This window comes from Taeniopygia guttata, chromosome 2 (genome assembly GCF_048771995.1).
Source record: "Taeniopygia guttata chromosome 2, bTaeGut7.mat, whole genome shotgun sequence".
In the NCBI taxonomy this organism is placed as follows: domain Eukaryota; kingdom Metazoa; phylum Chordata; class Aves; order Passeriformes; family Estrildidae; genus Taeniopygia; species Taeniopygia guttata.
In genome coordinates, this window is record NC_133026.1 from 42,247,697 (window position 1) to 42,273,660 (window position 25,964).

The 25,964-nt window shown below is 40.5% G+C and overlaps 2 protein-coding genes across 4 annotated transcripts in view; one reads left to right on the forward strand and one right to left on the reverse strand.

The window, feature by feature from the left end:
• The window catches only part of ANO10 (anoctamin 10), a 121,480-nt gene extending 104,757 nt beyond the window's left edge, over positions 1 to 16,723 (forward strand). For both annotated transcript variants that reach the window (XM_030265030.4, XM_030265031.4), the window contains exon 13: positions 15,856 to 16,723. In XM_030265030.4, coding sequence (XP_030120890.4) covers positions 15,856 to 15,891 — 36 coding nt within the window. In that variant the 3' untranslated portion in view covers positions 15,892 to 16,723. The remainder of the gene's footprint in view (positions 1 to 15,855) is intronic.
• A 3,761-nt stretch (positions 16,724 to 20,484) lies between these two features.
• SNRK (SNF related kinase) overlaps positions 20,485 to 25,964 on the reverse strand; it is a 39,905-nt gene continuing 34,425 nt past the window's right edge. For both annotated transcript variants that reach the window (XM_030265029.4, XM_072925756.1), the window contains one exon: positions 20,485 to 24,304. In XM_030265029.4, coding sequence (XP_030120889.1) covers positions 23,086 to 24,304 — 1,219 coding nt within the window. In that variant the 3' untranslated portion in view covers positions 20,485 to 23,085. The remainder of the gene's footprint in view (positions 24,305 to 25,964) is intronic.

A 25,964-nucleotide genomic window follows, 5' to 3' on the forward strand; every position in this document is an offset into this window, starting at 1 on the left:
TTCTGAAATCATGGGGTACATACTGCAGCTCTCTATAGACAAGCATCTATACATCATTGCATGTATCAGTCTCAGGGTTGCTCTCTTATAGAAGCAATATTATGTTGCTGCTCTGTGTTTATTTAATAAGATACTGAAGTCTCCAATATTCTGAGGGAATTTACGTAAAAACCATATTCATTTATGTACATGGAAAGCAACACCCTATAATATAAATAGCTGTGTGCTTAACCAAAAGAGTAAGTTTTCCTGTATGTGCTGTCAGGATTGGTTCTCTTTGATGTGCAGCTCTATGAATAACAAGTAACAGGGCATGGGGTGGCAGGTGGCTCATGTGCAGAAGAGAACATTGTTTAGAGCAGGTCTTTTGGGGAGATAATGTCTTTTTTGCTTCTGAGAAGCAGGCTGTCAGGAGGGTTCAGTGGCACTGTTAGGCTCTGCATACTAAAGCATGCTTTTTAAGATGCCAGCTCATATAAAACGGATTAGAGAAGCCAGAAGGAAAATACCTGCCAAAAGAACTGAATTCAGACAGATACTTTTTAAAGCTTTATTGTATTTTAAAGTTTTAGTAACATAAATTAAAATTAAATGGAAAAGCAGGATTGAATCAAATAGAACATTTTATAAGTTAAGGTACTATAATACTCTTTTTCTTTCTTTTTCCTTTCTTTTTTATTGACAACAAGTAAAACTTCAGCTATCATTTCAGAGCAATTGTGCCTCTGTCATTTGCTAGGTTATTCACTCTATTATAGGAGCAATGTGTACTACTTACGGCTATATATCCTCTGAAATAGATTGAAAACAGAAAGATTTACTTTTCTGGGAAGCATTTGGAGAATCTGAAGTTTATTAGTTTAGTTGCCTTGTTTGGTTTTGGACTGGTCGGTTGGTTTTTCTTCCTCATTTACCAGTGCTGCTGACCTTCATTTTTTTTTAGAGTGCTTTAGTTCTTTAGTCTTTGTTAAGTCTGTGTAGCCAATCTATGATTTTTTTTTTGTCTGATTACCTTCTTTACATAGGAGAATATTTTTTTTCTTTTTATCTGTTTCCTCTGATGATAATAGTATTATTCATATTCCAGTTTTTTTTTTCTCTACTGTCTCAATTTTTGTTTCACGTGGAATAAATTACAAAACTCCCTTACAAAACTTCCTTGACTTACAAAAGTCAAAGGAATGTGGAATGTGTGTAGAGAAATGAGCTATAGTCTGGTCTATTTAACCTGTCATCTAAGAGCAAAGCTGTCCCAGTGCAATATATACTGCAGTAGTACACTTCTCTACTCAAGAGTCTTCTGCCTTTCTGTGACCTCTCCTTGGTCCCTCAGAGCAGAGGAAGCAACATTTAAAACATGTCTTGCTGGGCCAGAAATTGTTATCTTGTCAGACACAGAATGTTTGGGAGGGTATTGGCTTATTATGAAAGAAAAATACAAGCCAGAAAGGACCATCTCCCAGATAAAACTCTGGAATTAATTAATGGGGCAGCTTAGCAGAAAGGATGGAGAGGTGAGGAGAGTAATTAATCTCTTTTTAGGAGAAAAAAAAAAAAAAAAGGAAGGAAAAAGCCAACAACTCCAAAACCCCAGGAAAAAGCAGCAAAGATGTTCAACATGATAAAGCAACGAATTTTCAAAGACAAAAACCAAAGTTTTTGATACTTAAGCAAGGGCTGTCTTCATCCTGGAAAAAAAGAAGGCTCTGGGTGACCTAATTGTGACCTTCCAGTACCTGAAGGGAGCCTAAAGGAAAGATGGAGAGAGACTGTTTACATGGGCATGTAGTGATAGGACAAGAGGTAATAGTTTCAAACTGAGAGTGGGTTTAAATTAGATACTAGGAAGAAATTCTTTACTGTGAGGTTGGTGGGGCCCTGGAACAGATTGCCCAGAGAAATTGTGGATGCCGCATCCCTGAAAGTAAAGGCCAGGTTGGATGGGGCCCTGAGCAACCTGGTCTAATGAAGTGGATTGGAGCTAGGTGATCTTTAAGGCTCCTTCCATTTTGAGCAGTATTGTTCTTATGTCCAGAATGGGTAATCAAACTTTCAGGGATCTGATCAATTAGAGTTTCTTCAAAGAGATGTTAAAAGTTTAAATTTCAATGCAGAGAAAATATTTTGTGGGTTTAGCAGACACGTGCAGGCATAGCAACTCCATAGATTTTGATAGGAGATAAAAAGGAAAAAGTGGAAGAATTTTAGAAGGTTTTATAATTATTTTGGTAATCTTCATGTAGGATATGATACATCTGTCACAATGGATCACCAAACCCAAGTTTTTAATATTCAGGTTAGACTCTGAGACAAAAGAACTGTGTGTTAGGTAACTGTTTATTCTGCAGAGTTTATGTAGTTGTAGCACGTAGAGGGCTTAAGCGCATTAAGACTTATGTTGTCTTAGCTCTGTATAAAAATGCACAAGTGTTAAGTTCCTGCCCCACAGGTCTTTTTGGGTGTCTGTGCTGCAGGTACAGGTCACCTTCTGCTTGCCCATGCAAGTTTCAAACGCTTTCTACAATTGTGCCTTGTGTGTTGCTTTTGGTTACCTGGGAAGGAAAAAAAAAAAAGACTTAAAAAAGTTTAGGCAGCAACAGAGCCTTAGATATTTAAGGACAATTTGACATGCTGTTGGAAGAGCAGGACTGCCCATAGCACAGGAGGGATTGCTGGATATTTGTTGAAGAGAAGTTCTGTGTTTGAATAGTTTGAAATAAATTTAATAACCAAGGAGATCTGTTTCTGTGAAAGGTGTGGGGGTTGTTACCAGCATCTTCTTGAGCTGGTGGATTTTTTCAAAATGTAAGATTACTTTTTATATATAAAAGAGTAGTAAATCTGCTAAATAGGATAAGATTCTTGTTACTCTTGGTCCTTCCTGTTTCTGACTGGAAAAATTCTATTAAATTATTCAGCCTGTCTTTTTCCTCTTTGGGGAGATGGAAAGGTCTGCTCGTAACACATTCTAGCTAACATTTGGTAACCAGTAGTGAGGTAAATTCCTAATTAAATGAAAGACAGATGGGTTTGGGTTGGTGGAAGTACTGTTCAGTAAACCCAGAATTTAACTGGTCTGCCAGTTGAGAAACTCTTAAGTGGCTAAATTAGATTCACATGTGGCAAGAAGACATCTTTCTTCTGCAGGTGGGACACACCCAGAGCTTCCCTTACGTGTTTTTGATATGGTGATGCTGAAATTACCAGACCAAATCATTAATTAATTTATCCAGTAACTTCTTCTCTGGGAGTGATCCCATGAGAAGTATATGAAAGTGTTTGGAACAACAATTAGTGGGAGCAGTTCCTTACTTGCTGTAAGTAAGCTTATCTCATCAATAGGGAGGATTTTCATATCTGCTTCACAAACAAGATTATTTTTAATGCCACTGTGAATCTTCCAGTTTGTTACATAAGCATTTAATGTAAGAGCATTTATAAGGATCATAGTGATTCCGAACAGTATTTTCTTTTCTGTTTTTTCACTGATCAGCAGAAATCATGAAAGGAGATTCAGCCATTCACTAACATAGGACAAAACCCTCTTTTCTTCTTTTTAGTCAAACCCCTGCAGATTTCAAAAGAGAGAAAACTTATTTAAGGTGTTATTTATATATTCTTTTCCCGATAGTATTGGTGATTATTCCCATGTCACAGAAAGATGAAACAAAGTCAAGAAGCAAGTTCAGCAGATGGCAATTTCAATGGGATAGGTTTCTTTGATCAAAAGTTAATAGGAAGGCAAAATTCTAATATAATTACTTGAAGGTCAGTTATATGAGATTCATACAGAGTAATACAGAGTAACATATATATTTTTAATTAGTGCTCAATGCAGTGTTTAGTATGTACTGCCTGCTGAAAAACTCCTTTTCTGGACTGAAGTGTGAATTCCCTATGACATTATGATAGCAAACGAGAAAGGCATTGGGAGGAGAATTTTCAGGACAGCAAAAACCAACACATGGAAACCAAAACCTAACAGCCTCCCATTAATATTGTGGATAATGCCCTTTTAAATACAAACTGTTAAAGTCGTCTTTATGAATGCATTTTCTTCATTTTTTAGATGCAGTATACAGGTACAGAGAGAGAGTGAGAATCTGGGTGTGTGGATTCTATTCAGGTCCTTGGTAGATGCATTCTTACACTGGCTTCCTGTAAACCACAGCCTTTGCTCTATTTCCTTACACCACTAATAATTATTGTAATTTCCTATTAGTAGGAGAAATTATGTTACTGTCCTTTTAATGCGTGAGAGATATTTGCTTTAGTTTTTTGAAGACATCTTTTGCTGTGGTTGTGAAATGTTATTGTTTTAGAAAAGGGTGTAACTAATGGCCATGGTTCCTGCAGTTCTGTTGGGCCTATAATGGTGTGTCTTTCTGATTGTTTCCAGTGCCAAGAATGAAGCAGGAGCATGTGAGGACTGACAGATTATCAAGCGCAAAGTGCAGAAAATGGATTTCTGCAGCTTGTTAATATTTTGCAATTATTTGTCCTGCCCTAGCTTGTATATTTGATTTGCCCTGAAGGATCTCTGGAAATGTGTGTTCACCTTCCATCTTGTACCATCACAGAACTTTGCTGTAAATTAGCTAGGTGACTCACTGGATAATATTGACTCACTTTACTGATGCAAAATCATATGATGTTTTCAGCTTTTATTTAGAGTCTTTTCACAGCACTTACTGGCATGTTTTTTAAAATATGGTTGGTTTGACAGATGTAACAACTTATTTTATAAAAGTACTATAACATTTACAAGACAACATATTTTCTCACAAATGGTAATATTGTAGTGTTTCTATAGCAGTCGGACAGTTTTGATGTGCTACAGCTAATATGTTGAAGAGAAATTACTTTAGATGTTTGTGTTATATGCTAGATAATATATTTTTTGTGATAGGTTCAAGCTGAGGAATAGGAGTGTGATGGTACTGGTGACCCAGGGTATCCAGTAAAAGCACTTTGCAATGTATAAAAAATATTCCAAAGCCAAGCCTTGAGGTCTGATAGAATTAAATTAGTGTGGCGATTTAACATGAATCACAATAGTTAATCCCCTGGTGCATGCTGAAGCTGGAACCATTAGCTCTGATTTCCATTGAAGCAAAAGAAGGAGGTCAGTCTAGAACAGCAGCTGGACTGGAGCTGCATAGATCTGTTCCACACATTCATTTCTAGGCTTCAATTTATTGTCTGGCTTTATCCAGCCCCTCAGAGCAGAGCCCCAGTGCAGGGCTGTGACAGTACTTCGTCCTTCCTTTGGTTCCCACTGCTCCTGGAAGGCAGAGCAGGATAATGGGAGTGGGACTCTCCTCCCACCAGGAAGCTGACAGCCTCCAGGGCAAGTCTTCTTGGCAGTCTTTCTGCCAGCAAATCTGACCCTTACCTACCTGTGAATTTAGATGCAGAAGGGAAAGATTTCTCATTTTGAAGGAATTGAAAGTGAAAATATAAGGTAGATGATACAGCTAGGACAGTAGAACAATGGAGAATCCACAAGGAATAAATAAGGAAAGGGAGTAAAATGCTTTAATAAAGCAAAAATACTTTAAGAAAATTAAAAAGCAGAAAAAATAAGGAGGAATGTTAGCAAAGCATATGAAAATTGACTTACTCTGTGCATGGAAAGCCTTCATAGACACAAGGTTCATGTTGACAAAGTAGAAGAATAACTGCCATATGCATGACCTTTTTTGTAATCATTCAGGTTTTGTTTAGAAGGTAAAAATTTTAACACTAAGTTCTAAACTTAAGAACCACAATCTTATTAAAATAAATTCTTAGAAATGTAGATGTATTTTATATAATACATGTACTCTGCCTTTATGTGTTGTATTGCACAAAATTTAAATTAACAGAAAGGAACTGGGATTATAGGGTTGGCAAGGCATGAAAATAATAAAATTAAACAGTTAGAAATCATTCATCCATTTTTTTTCAATTTAAACCTCATCCCAAAATCTTTTTCTATAGTTTCTCAGTTACATAGCATAGGTTGTTCAAGGGCACTAAAGCAGATCTCAGAAAGAGGATAAATGCTAATATTCAACATATCTACAGGTTGTTGCTTGTCTTTATATTACAGAGCTGCTTAAAATATCATCTCTCTTCAGACTGAAAATAGTAGCTCTTACACAGCTTTAAATTACTCTCTATTGCAAAAGACTTCCATAATGCTTTGCAAAGAAATTGCTGATGGCATTAGAGACAGAAATTTTGTGAGGGTCTCTGCTACAGTGCAGGTAACTCTGAACAGGGGGCTGTGGAGGCAGAGCACTTCATCACTTCAAAATAAAGGTGGTAAGCAGCCTACAGCAAAGAGGTTTTCTTCCCACTAATGTGCTGGAAAAAAGGAAAAAGCATTTTGTTCACTCCTAATAGTGGCAGCATATAAAGAGAAAGTGAGAAAGTCTGGTTTCACTGAGGTAAAAGAAAACTTGGCCATTGCCTTCATAGAAACCAGACCTTTACCCTTTGCTAGGTTGTTCAAAATTGCAACAGGCTTAAGCAGGCAATTCATAAAGATTATAAATTTGTAAATATTGCCATTCTTATAGTTTAGGACTATGTCAGCTGTCACAGCTTTACTCATTTTGAAGAAATGCAGTTATAAACTACCAAACTGACCTTTTACTCTCCTACCTGCGTATTAGACAGTCTTTTATAGTACAGTGAGAGTAATGCTCTGTGTCCAGTTGTGTCCCTTCAATGAAAATGGCACATTTAGTAAGCTGTGTCCTTTGTGTATATTTGCATACTGGTGCCAAAACCTCTAAAGTGGCATCATGCAGATGTCTAGGATGGCGTGAAAAGCAGGAATAACGTTTATCTTCCCATCCTCTGCCTGTGCTTTGTTCAAGAATTTCCTGGGCCAGATCAAACCATAAATCCACTGGAACCAATTTGAGTAAATGACTTTATCTGATCAGACACATACCAACTTAAATATAGATTTAAGAGCAAATCAATAGCCTGTAATCAGTTGATACTTATGTTTGGCCCAGTGTTTAAGGGAAAACAATTTATTTCTTTCTGTGGGTGCATAGTCTTCCCAAGGAGCTGTGAATGCAGCAGGAGAGAATCTGCCTTTTCACAGGTATCTCTGGTGAAGGAAGTAATTCTGTCAGTGGTGCTACTGCCATTTTGTAAGTAGTTAAAGACCTATTTCAAACACTTTAACATTCACAGAGTTGATTGCTTCAGAATATTTATAAAATTACTGCGACTAGAAATTGTTTACCAGCTCTGTGTTGATTATTTTTTCACTTGGCTGTAACTAGGCAATTGCAAAGCCCTCACAGGAAGTAGAAGAGAACTTGTCTTTGAAGAGAAAAGCAAGAATGAAAATATTACTCAAAATTATATTGTAGTAACAGCTGCTTGGGTCAGGAGAGCTTCTGCAGGGGAGGAAAACAAATAAGATTGCCTGGCAGGTCCCTTCATTGCTGGCCTTAGACTCCTTGCCTAATACCAAATAATCTAAACATTGACTAGTTTTTCCTACTTTACTGTATTAAAATATTTTTTAAATACTCTATAACACCTACTTTAGAATTAAACTTACTTTTCATGCTGATACAACAGATAAACAAAGAGGCAAATTCCCTCTTGGGAAGAACTCCCTTCACAAGACTGGTTACTTTTCCTATGTGTCTGCCCAGCGTTGAAGTCTGATTTCTTAACATGTAATTTTTACTTCAGATATACTATAAAATTTTCTACTTATATTTTTCAGACATTTGCTTTCTCTGGCATTTTCTGACGTATTTGTGAGGCTGAAGTTTCTTGCCTGCCACAAAGAAATGGAATTTTTATACTTGCAGTGTTGTGACTGCTGTGTGGTAGCAGGACAGAGGACAGCCATGCCCCCTGCAAATCTTTCTGCTTATTTATGTCACAGATGATAATTTCCAAAAATAGTGCCTGAAGTTGGGTTCTTAGTTCATATCTGGAGGCTGATCTGGATTACCCAGTGAATGTCCTGCATAGAGGAGTAAACTTCTCTTGTTACTTGTTTTATTTGAAACCAAGTTGGGCTCTTCATGACTCCACAAATTAGGAAATTTGGAGAGAAATGTGAGCCCAGGGTAAAACTGAGACCAGCTGGGCTTGGGCTGGGGCTAGTAATGCCTTTGTGTCCACTGGCAGAGCAGAGGGTGGGTAGGACTTTAGTAGTGCTTAGATGTTGGGGTTTATGTGCCTGGGTTCCAGGGACATCTAGCTTTGTGTCTAGAAAGTAGTGGAATATATTTTTTTTGTCTTCTGAGGGTTGTGCATAATTCATTTTGAAAGAGTGTCTGTTTTTCACACAGCCTGTTCCCTGCTGTTGCATGGATTACAGGGAGACATGTTCATGCTCTTTGAGTTTTTCCTCTGCTCCTTTTGTGGCATTAAATAGTTTGAACTGGTCACTTGCCTTTTGTACAATAGGTTTGCTAAAGGATGTTGGCAAGAACTGTGGGTTTTGGCCTGTGCAACACTGGAATCAATGCTGTGTGGTGTCCCCTGGCTAAACCTCTGTGACATGGGTTTATGCACTCTAGGGAGGCTTGTGTCTGTAACCCAGCAGGTTCCTTCCAGCTTTAAGCTGGAAAAAATGGAAGCACAGAGTTAGTCTGAAACGTATCTTCTGCAGAAGCTGTAGTGAGCTGCGTATTTTTTCCATCACCCAAGCACTTGGCCACTCAAGCAGTGTGAGGAAGAAGGACTCTCACTGTCCCCCTGCAGTGCCACCGATGCCTTCAAGCCCTTCACCACCACTGCCAGGGTTTATTCAGGGGCTGTTTGGCTGCTTTCAGCTGTGCCTCCTAGATCATGAAGCACAGTGAGTGCAAGGCATGTGAGCTTAAGTGGTAAATTAGGGCATATTGAGCAGCTTGCTTGTTAGCCAGGTTTTTACTGCTGTCACAGAACCACAGAATGGGTCAGTTGGAAGAAACCTCTGGAGATCAGCTAGTCCAATGTCCCTGCTCAAGCACCCCCAGAGCATGCTGCTTAGGACTGTCCAGATGGCTTTTGAGTATCTCCAGGGAAGGAGATTACAGTTGGTATAAAGCTAACACAGCTATGTCTGCAGTTAAGCTTCAGTGTCAGCCATATCCATATATTAGGAATTTGTGTCCAGAAGGCTCATTAAACTCTCCAAGTGCTGAGTATTTCTCTTCCAAAGGGTATGTGCCTGCTCAGGGACACCCTGCTCAGTGAAGAAGCTTGTTAAACTTCAGAGAGGCAGAATAGTTTGGTATACTCATTTTCTCTTGATGGTAGCTCGTAATAGCAAGCAGGTAATTCACATCCTCCAAAACCCCTGAGAAAAGGAATTGTATCATTGCTCACCCTGAAACCTTTAAAGCATTGTTGGTGTGCTGTTAACCATGGGGCCCACTACACCCTTAAACCATAGTGATGTCTCTATGACCCCGGGCACAGAACTGACAAGATGTGTGTGGCACTGCACAGTCCATCCCTCCCCTTTGAGATGTCACCAAGGTCATGTCACATTGCCCATTTTTGCATCACTGCTTTCATAGCCAGTCGATAGTCTCTGACTCCAAAATCTATTGACCAGCTGCTGATTGGGTGAGAGGTAATTGCATAAGCTAAAGGGGAGAGCATCCCTTGGGCTGGGCTGCCATCCTGTGAGGGTGGTTTCAGCACACACTCCTCATCAGGCATTCAGATGTTGTTTAACGCTGTATTTATGTGTCACTTGGCAGCTATTTGGCCAGTTATGGTGAAAAAAGTTATGAAATATGAGCTACATGAGGACAAAAACAATGTAAATATTTTGAGGGATGGAATGCATAAGCGATATTCTGAAGAAAATACTGTTAGACTGTCTTGTATGACTTCCACTATTCTTCATTTTTGTACTGTCTGCTAAACTAAAATAAGGTTCAGCAAAGGGTGACTAATACTGTAAGAATATTGTAATGAGTATTAATTAATACTTTGCAATTTAAATCAGAGACAATCTGAAGCAGATCAGGAAAAAATCTTGGGAAAAAAAGGTACTACAAATGGGGTTGCTTTGACTGCTATTCCTCACAGTGCTATTAATCAGGTACAATACTCCAAGGCACAAATTATGGGATTCTGCAAGTTTTCCTGACTCTGCACTTACTAATTTTGCAAACCTATTGTTTCATTAACACTGGTTTTGTACTTGGTAGTTTGTCTTGAATTAGGCATACAAGAAAGGAGAGAATTTTTTTTTTTTGCTCTTTCCCGTTACTTTACATTTCTTGTAGCACATCCCCACTCTGGGTCTGTGGGGTCCAGGCAAATTCCTGACACAATTCCTGTAGAAACAACTGTAAAAATCTCTCAACTTGGGAGGGACCTCAGAAGGTCAGTAGTCCTACTTCCTGCTCAGGATAGGACTGGCACCAAATTTAGACCCCAGGGCTGGGGGGACTGGGGTTTCCCGTCAGGTGCTTTGAGAACAGAGACTGCAAAACCTCCCTGGGCCCCTGCTGCAGTGCTTAGTTATCCTTGTAGTGAAATGTTTTCTTTTGAGGCTTTCTTGTCTTATTTTTTAATGACCTCTTCATTTTTTGTTCCCTGGCTGTGCACCCTGGTCAAGACCCTGATTCCATTTTCTTGCTGACCTCCTTGTAGATACTGGCAGGTGTCTCAGGGCATATGCATCACCTCCCTGCCTATCCTGGATTCCACAGTTAGGCTTGGCAAAGTTGATCAGTATCCTTCTTACACTGGAGGGCCCAAAACTAGGTACAATCTTTCAGGTGTAACCTAGAAGTAAGGAGATTATAAATATTCCTCAAAAATTTAAATTTCTGTAATTGCTCACAGTCCTTGTGAGAGTGACAATTCAGGATTTGTTTCTTTGTTATCTTCAGTTTCAAATTCTTCTTGCTTTTTTATAAAAAAAAAAAAAATCTGCATTTGACTGTTTAATGCTCATGTGTGGCTTTCCTTTATGGAGGGCTGTTTCTGCTGGGCTGCAGCATCACAGGGCCATTGGTCTTGGCTCTGGGAAATGAGGAAGTTGTGAAATTGTTCCTACAAGTCTTTTATCATACTACTGAAATGGGGAGAAACTGTATTCTGGCAATCAATAGCGTTCAAGAAGAATGAGGGGTTGTGCTGGATGACTTAGCTGAAAACAAGCATTCAGTGTTACATTGTGGCTGTGTGGTCCTGGGGTTTATAAACAGGAGTGTACTAGTACAGGGACTGATTATTACTGCTGTCAAGAAGCATCAGTTACCATCTCCAGCTAAGGAAACAAACATGTTGCTGGGAGAGTGGTCAGAGTCAGAAATGCAGCTTATAAGTAACCCCAGGGATGGAGTCCTGAGGCACCATTCCCTGCAGAGTGTTGAGTGCCACAGATAAAACCTTGAGGGAAGATTTGTGATTCTAGGTATGAAGTTAGCATAACCTTACACCATTATAATCAATAAGAACAAATTTCCATTAAATAAGCTTTTAAACCTTTACTCCAAATAAAATACTACATGTGAAAGAGGCTTACTGAGTTTTGAAGTGGGTGTTAATTTGCCTCTTCTATAACTGGTTGATACTTACAGATTAAACTGATACATTTTGTGAGACACAGCTCAAGAGCCAAAAACTACTATTGTTGTGATTGGGCACCATTACAAAAGAAGAATTTAATATATATCTTGTCACATTTTCTTATTATAATTAATGCTAGAAAGTGGGAAAGATACCACGTACCACTGCTCTTTCTAACTGCTTATGAGCTGTTCCACATGGTGTATACAGGAAATCCAGAAGATGGGGATGCTGATAAAAAACATCTGCTTTCATATATTCTTATATTTAGTATAAACTATTTAGAAGTCTGTTCTTCATATGTATGAGCTTCTGTGTACATTGAGTATACCTGTGTAAAAGCACCAAACCAGTGAGTCAATAGATCCTGGTTTCTTTTGTTTTCACTTTTATATGCTTTCTATTTTTTAAATTGTTTTCCTCAGGTTGTGGTTGACTTGTCAGTTGGCATTAACACACACAGTGGTAAAATTAAAGGGTAGTTAGAGGCTGACTTACCAGGTCTGGGCATAACTGGAAAATAACAGTGTTGTAAGCATCTGACACAGAGCTCAGCAAGGGCAGTAAATCAGCATTAAACCGACAAAGGCTGTTGGTGCCTGTTAAATGTTGGCTGTCCCACAGAAACCACAAAGGAGAGGTGAGAGTGTGTGATTAGGTTCTGAGTGTGTGCAGAACCAGCACTGGGGCTGCAGGAATGCTGGGTTCCCTCTGTCCTGCTCTGGTGCAGAAGGAAGATGGATTGGCACGCTGGGGGTGTGAGGCAGCTCCTGCCTCTCAGCCCAGGGGCAGAGGGAAGCAGGTGCTGGGACCTGGCCCAAAGCAGCCCTGCTGAAGACAGGGTGGGCCATGGTCCTCCCTGTGCCAGGCAGAAACATCCTGCATTTCCAGCGAGCCTGTGGCTTGAACCGAGCCCTGGCACTGCTCTGGTAAATCCCTTGGCAGCTCCTGGGGTTTTGCTGTAGCTGAGATCTCTGGTGCTGCTGTGTATTTCTGTTATTTCATGGTTTTAGCTATTTAATTTTGTATTTTGGTATTGTTGGCAGCACTAAATCACATGTTTAGACTTCCATAGCCCCTCTAACTGGAGAACTACCACAGCCATACCCTGTACACTGAAGTTGGTGTTTCTGGTTGTGAGTGAGCCCACAAAGGAGGTAGCCTGATTTCCATGCTTGGTATGCAGCTCTGTTTGTGGTGTGAAAGCATCTGTTCCATTTTCTAATAAAGTCCTTTCAGAAAATTTAATGTTGAAATGTAGGGAAGTCTAAGTAATTGGTAAAGCCTATTTGTAAACCACATTAAGGGGTTTTTGCTATTTCTCCTGGAAGTACTGTCTAATTATATTACATGTGCTTTACAAGGAAATTTAAACTTAATAAAATGGAAAGAGCAAATCTATTGAATTACAGCAAATAAATATTTAGAGCATTTCCTAATAGTAGAACTTTAGGATAAACAACACTGTAGCCCCACTAAAATTTATTCTAGTTTAAACACATTTCACTCATGTATTGCATGCATAGGCTGCTGTTGCTAAGGGTGCTGCATAAAACAGAGCATTAAGTATAAACATTTCACTAGTAACTCTCAGCTGGTAATAAATGAAGAATGGCTTCTTGAGCCAACTCATTTCTGAGCTGTGCCTCTGATTAGTTCACAGCGGTTTTTAATACCCCTCAAATGAGTGGTTTTTGTCATTATGTATCTAGTAGATTTAACAAGTAGATCAAGACATTTTTAATATCTCTTTTCCATATTTTTAAAATACTTCTTAAAGCTTACAAAGAAACGTCTTTTTGAGGGAAGAGCAGTTAACTCAGCCCCACAGGTTTCCCAGTGAACCTGTTGGGGCTGTCAAGGGAAAAGTGATTAAAAGGTACCTCATCAGTTCCCTTTCTCAGCAATAAAAAATTATTTATAAAAATAAAAATACACTCCCTTTCCCATATGCTGTCTTAGAGAAATATTTTCCCATTGAGCAGGAACATTTACTTTCACAGTAAAAAAGAAAGAAAATTTTTAAATTTTTCAGACTGAACTTGGCAAAGAATTTCTCTGTTTAAAGGTGCCACCACATGTTGCTTGCCCAAGTGATAGCTCCTGGGGGAACCTGCTGCTGCCAGGCACTGCCAAATACATTTTGGTATTAGAAACTATAAAGAAGAAATTAAATACACAGCTCTTGGGGTTCTCACGTGGCTTATGATTCATTTCCTGAAATATGTGTATGACTGCAGTTGGACTGATTTTGCCCAGGCCTTGTGTGCCATGGCAGCATGTGAAGCTATTTTAAGAGGTTTTTCTACTCACTGGCCCGCTCAAGAAGCTGGGATATTTGTTTGTTCATATCATGTATTTTAAATATCCTAGCATAAGATTGCCAGCAGAAGACAATCCTTGTTTAAGATTAGCTTAGTTAAAATTAGGAGTGCCTTCAAAAATAAATTAGAGTGGTCCAGCTTGTACAGAGTTTTTGGACAGATTACATTTAGTCATCATTAGCACACATGCTTGGCTTTTTTCCAGACTTTGGCAAGTCCTGCAGAGATCAGAGAATAAAAATACCTTTCCAGTCTTCTACATTCTTCATCAATCCCCATATAATTACACCAGCACTCAGAATTTAAGAAAATCATTCTAAAATAAGAAAATGTTTGTATTTGATGGATCAGGAACTGAATGAAGGTGCTGTCTTCTATGTCTGTGGTTTTGCAATCGGACGAAAAGTTGCTTTAATTAAAGATGCTATAGTTTTACTCAGACATATATTTAAATAAGTGAATCAGGATGTAGAAGAGGGAATCTATCTGTATTCCAGCCTTTAGCTGTGTTTTTTTTTCCCTACACTGTTGCTATGGAGAAGCATATAAATATTTGTATCACAAACTAATTTTACTTCCCTTATAGATGGCATGGAAATACAGATAAAAATGGTAAAGAAAAGTTGTTGTAGTTGTGTTTTAGCATTCAGAGTAGTGTTTTGGAATAGGTTCAGGCCCAGACTAGCAGTGCCTAGCAGGAAAGAAAAGGTAGAAGGTGCTGTGTTGAAGCATCCAACATCTTTGTATCCCATGTTGTGGGATAGAAACTGAATGATAGTGTACACTTTATTTTCAGCTTCATCTTTTCCAATTTTGTTATAGTATTATTAGATACTTCTCTTTATAATGGGTCATATGTCATGGGCCATTTCTATGAGGTCAAATACAAATGTAAAAGAACTTCAGCTCAGTAGCACACGTCCATCCTCCACTGGGGGAATGACACAGAACCCACACAGCGGCCTAGGAGTTGAAAGCTGCAACAATTGTTTCTTTGTATGATCACTCACATTTTTTCGTGTCCAGTCTTTTCGTTTCCTTCTCTGCCCAATTGCCTCCAAGGAGGCAGTGATGCTGGGCATGAGTGAATTCAGCAGTGCTGTGCATCTCCTTGCCTCAGCTCCTCAGCCTGTCCTTTGGGCTGGTCTCCCTCTTATCTCCTTCCTGTGACTGTTGTCTCTTGTTTTTTCGGGGGGCTCCAGTCACTCTGGCTATTTCGTGGTGTATCAGGTGCTTCCAGCCTTCCAGACATTGCCGGGCCCTTGACTGACAATCCCCAGGTGATGTGTGAGAGATGCCTTCAGCACAGTTTAAACTCTTTCTTGTTGCCTCTGTGAGTTCTGTGTTATGAAACATTCTCTTTAACAAGAAGCTTCACAGAGTGGCTCTGTTTTCTCTTACTCAGCAGATGTTTTCATCACCTGGGATTGTTATCCTGGTTTCGCATGGTGACATGTCTCTGGTGACATCCTAGGATAATGAAAACAAAACTGGTTATCAACAGGATTGGAGATAACATGTACCACTATAGCAGTCTGCTACCTCCTTCCTATATCACAGGATTTTTTTATTCAATTCAACAACAACAAAAGAAATACTGAGTAAAAATTAACAGATTGTTGCAATGGGAAGTGGGGGTAGCAGCTTGTCAGTCCATTGACCCTTTGAGATCAACTTAAAAGCCTAAATATTTTGGGCTAAATGACTTTCACATAAGGCATTATCCATCACAAAAAAAACTAATTAACATACTAGTTGCATTGCCATTTGATGCTAAAGTAATGCCTCTGTTAAAATCGTATATTTTGTAAAAATCAGGCAATGACAGGTGGTTTGTTTTTAAATGCTCAAGCTCTTTTTTTGGGGTGGTTTTATTAGTCACTTGGATTCTGGAGTGTCCTGCGATGGGCTGTAACTGGTTTAATTCCTCCTGCTGCCGCTGTACCCAGCGTCTCTCCGTTCTTCTCTCCCCTGGCAGCAAATGCAGCTGGCGGCGGAGTCGCTGGAGGAGTAAACACGGAGGAATGAGGATGACTAAGGCGGTCACAAGTGAGGCGGAGCCAGCGTCTGTGGTCGTGTGTGGCGCTCGGAGTGCACCCTCCACCATCTACTGAGTAGGTGGCACCTGCTTATATGAAATTTGGTAAATAATCTTTGCCTGACACTGTAAAAAACTGTATTTTCTTCTGCTCTCTTTGTTTCTCATGTGCAATTGCTTGTGAAGGTAATACCAAATAAAGCACTACAGCTTATGCCAGGTCTGGATAAAACCCGCCAGACTCCCTGTGCTTGAGTGATTGAAAACAGATCCTGTGAGGAGGCATCCAGAAGCTAGCTAGAATTTTCAGCTGCAACTTTCTAAAGAGGGAGAAAAAAGCAGACTGTTATTTAATTTACTCTCCCTTTATGGTTATTGCCCCTTTTGTTCCTTCATTACAATAGCTAATCAATCCTCTATTAGTTCAAAAATTTGCTTATTAGCTACTGCTTGTCCACAGCAAATTAATTTAAGTATGTTATACATTTCATAGGGAACAACAATGTATTTCATTATGTGATCTGAGAAATAGTTGAACATAAGTATTTATAGAGTATGTGTTATATACTTCTGTTTGCTAGTTCTCTAAACAGGTCCCAGCTAAAATATTTTCAAAAGCTAGGTAAAAAAAAATTAGTAGGAAACAGATTGCTGATCAGTGACTTATGAAGCATATTTATTTTCTAATTGATATTGGATTTTGGTATCACTCCCCTGGATTCTGAATTGCAGTATTGTATGAATGGCTCTTCTGGTTAAATGAACCAACAGGAAACAGATCAATTAAACTTGATATTTGATACACCAAGTACTTGTGTTTGTAGTGAATATCTGATTTCGTTTTCCTTGCATTTCACAAAAAGGTAGCTGTCCTAATGTTTCATTGTTTTCTGACAGTAATAGGACAAAATCTACAGTGTTTGCTGTGACCTTGAGATAGTTTATTTTTGGCTGCTGTGATGTTCAGTTTCAGTGGATGTAACTGTATGTGGTAGTTGCTGGAATTTTGTTCACAAAAATCTGCTGCTGCCATAATTAAGGTACTTGCCTACTTTGCACATTTCAGATTTCTGCCACAGGGCTCCCACAGCGAAGTAATATAACCGAGCCAAAATAATGCCTTTTGTCTGGAACTAAAAGTTAGGATTTCTCAGGCTCTGCAGGTGTGACCCAGTAAGAAATGACTGCTGCCCTGGGAAGAGAGGCAAACCTGTGCTATGGCTACTTAGTTCTTGTTTCTCCCACTGTTAGTCCCCCACACTGCTGCTATTTCAGGGGTATCTCACGGGCTGCTGCTTTCACAGCCTGTTCCTGAAGCAGTGGCAGGGCTGTGGTTGCACATGCTCTGCCCTGAGGATCTCTGAGGAAAACATGTCACCCTGCCTGTAGTGCTGTAGAGATCCCAAAACCAAATGTTTTTTAGGAGGGGACCCGTGTGTTCTCCCCATCTTTGCAGTCTCCTGCCAACTTTGAGCTGAAGTAGTTCATGTTTCTTCAAGTTTTAACTGCCTGGTCAGTGTTTTTGAGTGAGCAGTTCCAGAGAAGAAAAATCCATGGAATGAGTTCTGTTGGAGCATGTTCTTGTGAATGTACTTGCAGCCATTTTAAAGGGATTTTGCTGGGATCATGAAGTTGATGTGTTTTGCTGATCAGTTGTATCAGGTGTCTGGAATAACCTTCTAAGATGGGCTAAAAAAGCAATCAAGTTGTCTGTCAACTGTGATCATGTTAAACAAGTAAGAGACTGTTTCTGTCCTAAAACACAGACTTTAACCTGCTGAGAAATATTCCCTCATAGTGCCAAGTAGTATTTTCTCACTGAACTGAAATTTAGCTCCTATTCCTTTGTATGCAGCTCTTTGTCCTTTCACTGGGGTGGGCTTCCTGTGTTTCGTACTGTCTGGTGTACTGGGTTTTGTCTTTTGGGTTTTTTATGCATTCATGGTGGCATCTATTTTCATTTCTCATTTGAGAGAAAAAAACCGTGTCTGTATGTGCTCTTGAATGTGTTGTTTCATTTCTGCCATAGGTGCACTTGTAAAAATTGTGGGATGCCAGGGATGAAACTCACTGACCAAAATCAGTTGTCAGGTGAAAATGTCAGAAAGAATAAGATATTTATCAGTAGCTGCCATTCACAAGGTCTGAAATCTGAATGTCTGTTCCCAGGTCCATGGCAGAGTCCCTTACCCAGCTGGAGAGCCTCACTCCTCTGGACAGCCCTGGCTCTGGGCCCTGCAGGAGTGCAGGCCACCAGACAGGGGTGTGTGGCAGTTCTGCCAGTGCCTGAGTCTGAGCCATAAAATAAGTTTATCTCTGGTCTCAAGCTTCAGGATAGAAAAAAAATAAAAACCAAGGATGAGGCTGGAGCATCCTGTTTGGGAAGATGACTGTGTGGGAGTAGCCCGTATCTGTTAAGACTTGGATTTTACAAATCTCCTTAGCAGCAACAATACCAATCCAAGAACACTGTTCTTAAGAAGGGCACTCATACAAGAGTTCTCTCATCAGGTGCCTTGTGAGTGCAGGTCTAATTGTGTGGCCCAGAGGGATCTGCTGACTCAAGGTATCTACTGAGGAGAACAGAACAGGAAAACATTCATTTCATGGAAAGGTTCCTCTGTAAGCAGGCAAGCAGTTATGGATATCTTAGCCTACCTGGGCCTAAGGGAATTGATCTTGTATCTCATTCAGAGAAATTTGAGTTTACTTCCTTATTCATGTAAGCAAAGCCCCTGGGAACAATGCCTACTACTGTGATGGACTTTCTTCAGGAAAGCTCTGCCATGGCTCACCCAGGAGCTGGAGGGGCCAGTGCCAGGCCAGGGCTGACAGCAGAGCCTGGTGACTCAGTGCCAGCCCTGGAGACTGGTGCTGAGAGAGAAGGCTCTCTGCAGCCCAGTGCTTGATGCAAAGCACTGTAGTGATGGCCTCTGGCATCACTGGCATCATGAGGACAGTGCTGGCCCAGAGAGAAAACCAGATCCTGCCTCCCCTGCTCTGTATTTCTCAAGAGAGAGCAGTGAGAGGGAGGAAGGAGGAAGATGTTACACAAGGGCTTGCTGAAATGAATTCCTGAGGTCTGACATGAATCATCCGAGAGCCTGATGAAGTCTGTGTTACCTCTCCTTGCTTCTCAGGACCTATACTTGCATTTTTCTTACAACATAATTCTTCCATCACATCAGAAAATAGAGGGCATCTCATTCTTTACCTGGATGTAATAAGACCTTACTCTGTCACTAATACAGGGTTCTTGACTTCCAGAAATGGATGTCATTTGTAATACAAGCAGATAGGCCAAACTGAGTCATCTTACAATTACAATTTAAAAAAATAAATAAATAGCCAAAGCCTCTGGTTCAGAGAGGGAGCAGGCTAAGACAACTGCAGAGACACTGCTCTGGAGAAGGGCAGTCCAGCAGCCTCTCTAAACACTGTATGGATGTGAGGGAGCCTGGCTGGCTGCATGCAGTCAGCAGCTCAACAAGTTGAGTCATTGCCACACTTTCCCAAGTACAGTCATGTCAAGGTGTTACTGCTCAAACACCTTTTATTGACAGGAAGTCCTCATTTGGAATTAACACCAACAAATCAGTTCCAATTAATTCACATAAGCTTAACCATGGGAAAGGCTAACGGGGTGGCTGGGTTGTCTCTGATGTTTGGGGACATTACAGTTTGCCCCTGTTTATTGCCAGACAGCTGCTTTGGGATTTCCCTTTATTTGCTAATGAAAAAGTCCTTTAAAAAAATCTGACATGAGAAGTATCTGACTTGCACCTATCAGCTACTGAGATGTTACTGCTTGGCTTTGCTCTACATAATGTGTTACACCTTTCCTCTCTGTCACAGTCACAGCCCTGCAAATTCTTTGGCCACTCCTTCCCTGCTACCGCCTCCACCCCGTTCTGCAGTGACCAGAGCTGGGAAGCTCCTCAGACAGGGCAAGGTCCCAGCTGCACAAGCCCACAGGTACAGCTCTGCACAAGTGCCCCAGCCTAAAGCAGTGGTCACTTAATGCCACATATTCACAGAACCTGTTCCGTGCCCTTGTTCCTGCCCTGGCTAAGCAGTTTGTGCTCCAGGAGCAGTTAAATCACTGCAGTGTCACTCTGAGCTGCTCCAGCCACGGACACCTCTGAGGGACAAGATGCCAGAAGCCAGCCTGCTCCCAGGCAGCCCCGTGTGCCTCACTGCAGCGTGTGCTTGTGGGGCAAGGTGGGCTGGCACTGCTGCCCTCCCCTGTTCTTACTATTCCCCACTTTACTCTATAAAGAACCACGGTCTGGAGTTCTGCCTAAGGAACAGCTCCCTCAGCCTTGAGACAGAAAACTCGGCAGATGATGACTGTGACAACTATTAAGGCCAAATGAATGCATTTGATCACTGCAAGGGAGTAACTGGAAGTTCACAAGTGGATGCCCATCCACACACCCAGCCAGGCTCTCTCAAGGCAAGGCCCCTCGCTGTTCCAGGTGCTGCAGCGAGGGACCGGCCTGGAGCCTGCGCTGCCCTCACACACCAAAGGCCAGGAGACACAAACCCCATCCACATGCAAGTCATCGGTTATGCATCAATCAGGATATCACTTTTATTAACTGGATTTTCCATTTCTGTCGCACACCATGAATGTTTGTACAATGAAAAAGCCAAACATTGCCAGAAGCAATAAGATCAGTTGATATTTCTGTACCCTCTTAACACACATGGATTCTTTCTTGGTGAGAAATTTTTATACTTCTGTTCATTAATTCTGCTTATTTAGACTGCTACTCTTAAAATTCTGTGTCAAGATTGTCACATCTTAAATACAGATTAAGTTGCTAGAGGTACATTATTTTTTATATATTTTTATATACACACATACAGAAAAATACAAGACTAACTGTTTTTCCACAATATTTACTTTATACACTACTGTAACTATATGCAACTCTTAAAGACACGTTAAGGGGTACAAGAAACTTTTGACTTGCTCTAAATAGTTTGGTCCAATATTATCTTAATGTAGTGGTTATTTTCGCCCTTCCTTTTACATGACGACATAACACGACGTACACCACATGCACAATCATTCACCTATCAACAGAGGGGGAGAGGACAGCACTCAGACTAACACATCTGTACACATCTGTACACCCAGAGGTCCAACCAGCCACACACAACTATAAGGCTATAATACAACTATGCAGCATAAATGGTCAACACTGCTGTTCTAAAGTGAGCACCATATATACAGTCGTATATAAAAACATTGGAAACAAAATACACCTGGGGTTAGTTAAAAGGTGCCATTCCAAGGCTGTACATATCAGGAAAGAGTATTTACAATACTTGGAAAAAAGCTGCAACAAATAAAGTTTATTGCCAATGCCCTTTATAAACTTGTCTCCTACATGGATGTTATGCTCACTGTCTGTGAACCACACATCTCGTTTCTGGCCCTTGGTAAAATCCCTGCTCAAAAAATTCAAGCAATTATGTTCTATGGCTTCACCCACACATCTATGCTTGTAGCTTTTAACTAAACTGCAACTAGAGATTAAAACTTAAAGAAGCAGAACACTTCTCCTTTGCCTTGTTCCAGAAGCAGAGCCCCCAGCTCAGGTCACCAGGAAGGACACCCCATGCACTTCAGACTCTCTGAAGTCTTGCAGGAATCACAAGAGCTGTTGTGAGCTGTGGCCATGCTGACCCAGCCGTTCTTTGGCGCTCTGCTCGCTCCACAGCGGACACAAAACGCGCTGTGTTGACCATTCTGAAAGCATTACAAGATGCTCAAGCGTGTCAAACTCCTCTGGGACACCCAGGGTGCTGCTACATAGTACCCCCAGTTTCACTAGCATTGCTTAGAAGACCCAGTGCACAGCATGAAAAAATAAAACATTCTTGCCCTTCCCAAAACTAGGAATCTGCAATATATTTTATTCTAGATAATAAAATTCCACAAAGTTAATTCATCTGGTCAAAAGTATCCTTTTGTACAGAAATACTCTAAATAAAGACCTTGCCATGGCAATGGGAAGCCTGACAGGAAGGCTCAGAGCTGTGAAAGAAACACTTTCCTACAGGCTATTTTAAATGGACTGTATGAACAGGTGTATTACTGAAGGAAAATAAGTGATGCACATGTGGGGAACCAGCAGTATTTTAAGTCCTAAAAAGAGTAATAATAACAAAACTGTAAATGACAATTTCAATGTGAATCCAATTACCTAAAGGTTTTCCACCTTATTGCCTTCTGGAATCTCAGGGAGGGGAGGCGAGAACAGCAGAGAGGGTTTACAAGGTAGAAACCTAAAATACTAAGTGTCATGATATACTACTAACAAAAGTAATTCATACAAATATTTATTTTCAGTTAGCATGTAAAAACTCAGAAGTAGACTTAATAATTTACCTTTGTTATATTAAAAAAGATTGTCTGCTTGTAATATTAACATATTTCTATGGGAGAAAGCTGCCTTACAAATCTACTTGCCTCTTTTTTTTTTGTTTTTTTTTTAAAGAAAACTGCCTCTAGCATAACAAGATCTCTTCGGTTTGATTTTTGAGCCACAACTTCATCTATATCATAGCTTAAGACAAATAGGTGTGGGTTTAAAATCATATTTCAAGATCACTAATTTTCAGTGCATCTTTGCTTTGTACAAGCCTTGGAACATCTGAAAGCTCCCTGAAGAGTTTTCAGCATCAAAACATTATTGCTTTGGTTCTGTTTCAGACACATAGAAGTATGCCACATATCACATATTTTAGTTTTCACAGAAGGTCAGAACAAGAATTAACATTTCATAAGCAAACAAAAGCTTCTCTTTCTAGTTTAAGTGCAGAACATGAAACTTCTAAGTGCTTCATTTACATTAGGATCCAGATCTTTATTTTAATTTAATCCAGATCTTCCATAGTAAAATTATAAATGTAAAAATTACACAATAAAATATTCTGTTATGTTGAAAAAGAAAAACATATCTGCTAGCAGCATGCAAAGACCATGCATTGTCATACCATCAAGCAAACACAAAATTAAAAGTATAATAAATAACTGCTCAAAGCCCACTTAAAAATCTTAAGACGACAAAAAGGGGTCTCTGACAAGGTGTTCACAGCTCTGACCAGGAAGAATGACTCTGTCAAGCAAATCGAGCTGTTCAAGTCAGGTCATTGTCAAATGACATGACAGCAACTGGTTTGACTGGAGGTACACAGCAGCCCCTCCTTTGGGTTCCGCTGAATATTCACAGATATTTTTTCACAGAGAGGTAGTTGTAGCACATTGTTTTTCAAGTTCCTGTTCTTTAGCCGTTCCAATTCGTTTGTTGTGTCTGACATTTGGTCAGAAAAAAATTTTAGGCTGCCCAGTGATGAAGCCTGGTTTGCACTTCCGCTGGAGCTTATACACATTTTCCACGTTGATTTCTCCTGTACTTTTACACTGGAAAAGGACAGATTGTTTTGAGGATCAATAATGTATTTTGTGCTGCCGTGAATCTGTGAACCTAGACAAAGGCTCATTAGCTTCAGGCTTTCAATCAGTTCCCCTGCACTTCTGGATGACAGCTGCATTGAGTTTCCAGATCCAGCACACCTCCGAGTGGAACCCGAGGTGGTGTTGGTGCTCCCACCAGAGCTACCGGAGGGACTTCCCCCACCTTTGTTGTTATCGCCTGGACTCGTTTTGTCCACCCCTCCGCTTCCGTTGCTTGGTTTGCTTTGTCCACCACCATCTCCCTGGCTGCCCGGTGGCCCTTCGCTGCTATCCCGTCTGTGCCAGGAGTAAGTAAACCCGCTGTCCTTGTCCAGACGCCTCCTACTTTCTGAGTCGTCGTCGCTGGTTTCGGAGCTGCTGCAGCTGGAGCCCCGTCCCTGGCTTTTCCTCCGGTGGTAGCGTTTGTGCACGGTGCTGGGCGAGGCGATGTTCATCTTTAACCTGCTGAGCTTTGGGGGCAAGTTCTCATCCATGTCAAACTCATCATCTGACTCGCCCTCCTCGAAGATCTGGTTGAGGACTGGTGCGCTCTTTCTCGAAGTAAGACGATTTGTAACCGAAGGCTTCCGACGCAGAACAACTTGAGTAGAAAGAGAAATAGGTTTTTTATCTTCCTCATCCTCCTCTTCATCTTCTTCTACTCTGAACAAGCACTTCCGGCCACTGGTAGTGGGTTTTAAGCTCACTGATGGAACTGCTGAAAGTGCTGGCCCAGACAGTTCAGGGATCTCTTCCTTCTTTGTGGAATCCCCAAGGGCCTTGCTCCGGTGCCCGTTGAGAACATTCTCAGCCGTGCGAGCTGGTGAGGACTGAGGAACAGTGGCGTGGGAGAGAGGGGTTGCTGTAAGGTCATCCTCCAGATCCTGGGGGACATCAATTTTTGTTGGCCATGACTGCCTGCATAAAAAATTAAAGATAAACAGGAAGTTACATCACAGTAAGCATTTCAGAACTTACAAAGAAGTGTAAGATCTGCACCAGAGAAGCAGAAGCACTGACACACAAACTGAGCAGCTGAGTGGCATGTCTGTAAATAACAGCACTGAGTGACTGAACACAAGAACATGTTGTCCGAGAATGTGCATTCATTTAGAAATGCCTATTTGAAAGGAACACCATCTATACAAGAACACAGTTTAGAAATTAAGTTGGTTAATGTCAAATCAAAATTAAAGATTTCACTGATCTCAGAAAATTAATTAAGCAATAAAAAAAAACTTGAAATAATTGTGTCTCAAAAAAATAATCTGAGATTGGTACAGAATCACCAGTACCTAGAGGAAGGTACAAGCCTATTCAAGCACAACTTAAGACAGTATTGCAAACTACTTGTAATCTGAAGCTCCTGGAGTTTTTTCCCAGTAGTCTTAATATAAAATTTAGGTTAGAATTAACATGAATGAGACTGAAAAGGTGAGTCAGATGAAACAGTCTCACATTCTCACCAAGCTCTATTCTAAAAAGTTCCCTTTAATTCTAAACACATACAAACTGAGATCATACATTTATTTGTCCTTAGCTGAGAATCTGGAATGATACATCTGCATGAATTGAGAACTCAAGCTGCTTAAGAATATGACACTTGAATGAACTGTAAATCCAAGCTGAAAATGTATGACTGTAATAGCATTAGCTCAAATCAAAATGAAAGTAACATGAGTGTCCATCAGTTTTACAAGTAGGCAGCTGATGTCTTATCTCCAGTATCTTACGTTACTCTGTAATGATTTGCATTTAACTTTAAATCTTAACATGTATTGTAATATTCCAGTAATGCACACAGAATAAACTTAAGAACAAAGACTGTCAGTCTTTATTTTAAAAGCCTAATCCAAAAAACCAACACCTACAGACCAATATGTTAACACTGAACAATTCTTTGACTTCTTCACTCAGCATAAGCCCCACATTTCTTGTGTTTCATTCTAAAAGGTTTACCAATCTCTTAACTTTACATAACAAAAATACTCTTGCTACTGCATAAAAAGCTGTAGTAGAGACCTCTGGTCACATATGGACAGCATATTACAAGACATTCCCAACCATATTTTGTGTGTGCCAAAAGAAAGGGCTGCATGGTTTAGAAGCTGCCCGGTTTAGAAGCAAGAGGAGGAGGACAGCAGAGAACATTTCACACCAGGTGTGACCCCAGGTATCTGCCTGACAAGCTGCATACAAAGACACAAGAATTACATCAGTTTCCTGCTCTCTGCTGTGTCAGAAAGTGAAGCTGAAGGAAGAGGGAAGGCTCAGACACCTCTTTGCTGTGGTAGGACTGCACTTGCTGAAGGCTGCACAGAAAAGGACCCTGAAGTGTGAGAAACTGGTCTATGCCAGGTTGTCTCCTGAAAACTCTCTCCACAGTTGTACAAATTTTGAGGAGGAGACTGAACTAAAACCAGCAATAAACTCACTCAGCCTTGCTGCAGACTTTGCTTTGGAGCACTTGCATCACTTATGCTCAACCAACAGTGCCAGAAACTTCTAACCTCTAACCCAGGACCCTCTCACAGTAGAGCCTGGCTGCCCACACACCGCCTAAGCCTGTGTGTGGTGC